The following is a 3859-nucleotide window of genomic DNA, read 5'->3' as shown; positions in this document are numbered from 1 at the left end:
ATAATTTGAAAAAAACATATAATATCAAGTCATTAGTTTTATTTTAAATAGTAAAATACATTTAACATTGATCATATAATAGATATTTGTAAAAATCATCTAATTTCATCTTTTCTTTTTGCTAACTTCTTTAATATATCACGTTATATTATTCCAGAGGATGCTACAAAAAATTGCATCACCCCAAAAATTATAACATTTGGTATGATAAGTCAAAAATTATAACATTTGGTATGATAAGTCAATGATTAATTCACTACAAATCTGAGTTTTATTTAAAGATTTATTACTAGTTAATGAATTGTGTTGCATGCATATATAAAATAGGATTCAAACCCTAAATACTTATTTAAATAGACTATTGAACTAACCACTAAACTAATCTAACTTAATTTTTTTTAAACTATATATTAAGTAGTACTAATATATCAATAGTATTTAGCAACAAAAAGATGCATGATATATATATGCCCTGTGAATCCAAATTTTATAATGATAAAATTTATAAATGTTAAAAAATCAGTAGAATTTATTATTTTTGGTAAATAGTTAGTCATTAATATTTAAAAATATAGGCTAAAAATATATTATTAGATTACTAAACTAAAAAATTAACTTGGATTAGTCGAGTGATTTGTTCACTTGTCCGCTTAAACAAGTGTTGAGAATTTGAATCCGTCTTATGCATACAAGTGCAACAACCTATTAGTCACTGACTAATAGAACTTAGGTTCACAATAAATTAATTATTAGTCGGTCAAATATTAGTTAAAAATTTGAAATTTTGCTGGCTCTTTGAATTTTTCTCTTTTATAATAAGTTATACTAATAGGCTAAATAAATTAAACAAAACTCAGTAAGTAAATTTGTAATACTAAAAACTTAGACCAAAGTTGAAGAAGAGTGAAAATCAAATCAAAGAAAAATATCTAAAGGCCACTAGTATAACTTAGTGAATTAACATCCACAGAAGATTTAAAACAAAACAAAATAATAAATAAATAAATAAACAATAGCTCTCATTCCATTGATCAATTCAGAAGCATACAAAAGAAATCCAGCTGGAAAAACAACACCAATCACTCAATCAGATTTCCATGTGATGATGCATCCTCACAAATTTTTTTTTTGCTTTTATAAATTGGTAGTATGTACCACCCTATTTATCAACTTCATAACACACTAATTTGTTATTACATCATACCTTTTTTAATATATTTTCCTAAGCATTTTCTTTTTGCTATAAGCCATGGCTTTCAACACCATCAGCAAGCTTTCTGCCACAATTCTTGTGCTGTCTCTCCTTTCAACACCTTTATTGACCAATGCATGTGGATCATGCACGCCACCACCAAAACCATGCCCAACTCCGACACCACCACCACCACCACCACAAGAGAAATGCCCCAAAGACACATTGAAACTAGGGGTTTGTGCTGATGTCTTAGGACTTGGTAACGTTGTTGTTGGTTCTCCAGTTTCAAGCAAATGTTGTGCATTACTTGAAGGCTTGGTTGATTTGGAAGCAGCACTTTGTTTGTGCACTGCTATTAAGGCCAATGTTCTTGGCAACAACTTAGATGTCCCTGTTGCTCTAAGCTGGATCCTTAGTGCTTGTCAAAAGTCAATTCCTCCTGGCTTCCAATGTTAACATAAAATGTTATAATTCAAGTAAGGAGAAACTCGCATGCAGTTGTCTTCATGTATGTGAAGTTGATAATAGAAAACTGTTAGATAATAATTTAGTTAAATCTGTTAAATTATATCTAACAGTTTTTAACTATTATATTCACATGAAGACAACTGCACACGCGAGTCTTTACCTTTAAGTAATTAGTCAAATTTCTATGCAATTTATTTTGTCGAGCTTTGTTATATTGTCGTTTAATACGGTGTTGTCATATAAATAAAACTAGATTTTCTTTGACCAATCATAAATTTTTTTGTTAGAAGAGTACATCCATTGACTCTAAAAAAGAATACATTATTTTTATTTATATGACGACACCTGATTAAATAGCAAAATATAAAAGTTTGACACTATTATATGTATAGAAATTAAACCTTTTTCAAGTTTATTGTGTTAGTTCATCCATTTTATTTAATTGTTAATGTTTTTTGTCCATTACAGTGCTTGTTTTGCTTGTGTTTGGGTAATGTATGCGTAGGGAATGCATGTATGGCCAGTGACATGTTTCCTTACTTATTGTAAATTTGTAATAATTAGGCAAGCCTGTTTGCCTCGGTTAGCAACCTTAATTATTGTTGTTTTTCTCTATTTTTCCTAATAAAATTAGGGAGTTTTGTTGTAAAAGATGATTGTGTATCATAATTTAATTTGTGAAATGCATGGAATGTATTGTACTTTAATTTTCCGCCAAAAGAGAGAAGAAGTAGTGATTTAGTACATGCATGATGATTAAATTTCTTATGCAGTTATACATAATGAAGTGTAAGTAAGTGCATATTATGTACTTCATATATATATATATATATATCAAAAATACTATTTGTACATCAAAATTAATCACTAATGTATTTGTGTATAAATATATATATTATTTAATTTATTTTTAATATATATTTATATTTTAATATTTATTTTATATTAATAGCTGATTTTAGTGTATACTTAACATAGTTATATATATATAAACTTGAGTTGGTGATTAATTTTGTGTAGTCTTGAGACTTGTGGTCACTACTTTTAGGCCTTTGTGAGTTAACATTCATTAAAAAAAGAAAGGCCTTAAATTTTCTAAACTTTTATATGCATAAAAATGAAAGGTCCATAACAATATACTATTAAGTGAATTTTAATATGTTTACACTAATTTTTTTGAGTACTTTTGGTGTAAATATTAATCCAAAATAATTCACTCCAAAAATATTAATATATTTTTTTACCTTAAGCATTATATTTCATACTAATTTTATATATATTATAATTTATATATCTTTTCCAGCATTGTCATATCTAATCTTTTTGATGTAAAAAACTAAAAATACATTCTTTTTAAACAACAAAATGATACATAAAGCTTCGGGCTGAATTTATTTTTTATTTTTTGTTTTTGGACTGAATTGAATTTTTAAGGCAGCTGTTGACCAGAAAGATAGTTGGGCCAGGTCACAAACACTAGCCCTTTATTTAAATAAGCCTTAAGACGCCGTGCCAAAAACGGAAAAAAAAGGCTTCAGGGCTCAAGCCGAACATAAAACGAAGCCTATTAATATTTTTACTAATTTGAGTTAGTGGAATAATTAACTTATTCATCCGTAAGTGTCATTGAGTACGTTAACTAGCTATAACTCAAATGATATTTATTTGTGTGTTTGGATTATAGTTTATAAATGGGAGTTTGTATAAAAATGATTTTGCAAATTTGATTTTGATGAAAAGTAAGTTTGCGTTAACGTGATTTATGTTTGACAATCTTTATATCAAAATAGATTATCATAGAATAAATGTTGTTTGGATTACACTACTCAAAATTACATTTAGATAAAAAATTACTAAAATAAACATTAACTTAAATTATTTTTGTATATTATCTTAAGTAAAAATAATAAATAATACAAAAAGAGAGTTCATATAGCCAGAAATAATAAGAATTCTATAAATAATACAATAATATGCATAAAGGATAAAGATGGTAAAAAGTAAATAAAGATTGAGTGATAGTGGCTAAGAGCACCTACAATGGTGAGTTCCTCTTTCACTTTTTTCTGACACATAGGAACTCTAATCATTGGAGGAGAGAAGGAATGAGTTCCCGCACGGGTCTCAAGGTGAGGGAGTCCCTCTAAACAGGGACTCAAGTTAACCAATAATAATTTGCCATTTGGCAAATTATTT

The 3859-nt window shown here is 27.6% G+C and overlaps 1 protein-coding gene across 1 annotated transcript; it reads left to right on the top strand.

Moving 5' to 3' along the window:
• LOC107605374 (14 kDa proline-rich protein DC2.15) lies at positions 1153 to 2377 on the top strand. Its single transcript, XM_016307248.2, has one exon. It carries the CDS (start codon positions 1250 to 1252, stop codon positions 1649 to 1651), a length of 402 nt encoding a protein of 133 aa, XP_016162734.1. The 5' UTR covers positions 1153 to 1249; the 3' UTR covers positions 1652 to 2377.

Source organism: Arachis ipaensis, chromosome B06, assembly GCF_000816755.2.
Source record: "Arachis ipaensis cultivar K30076 chromosome B06, Araip1.1, whole genome shotgun sequence".
NCBI classification, from domain to species: domain Eukaryota; kingdom Viridiplantae; phylum Streptophyta; class Magnoliopsida; order Fabales; family Fabaceae; genus Arachis; species Arachis ipaensis.
The sequence above is the reverse complement of the archived record's forward strand: the minus strand, read 5'-3'. Positions and strand labels throughout refer to the sequence as shown.

What these genes read in the sequence shown, in the direction of transcription:
- LOC107605374 (XM_016307248.2), top strand. Translation starts at nt 1,250, where the DNA reads ATGGCTTTCAACACCATCAGCAAGCTTTCTGCCACAATTCTTGTGCTG.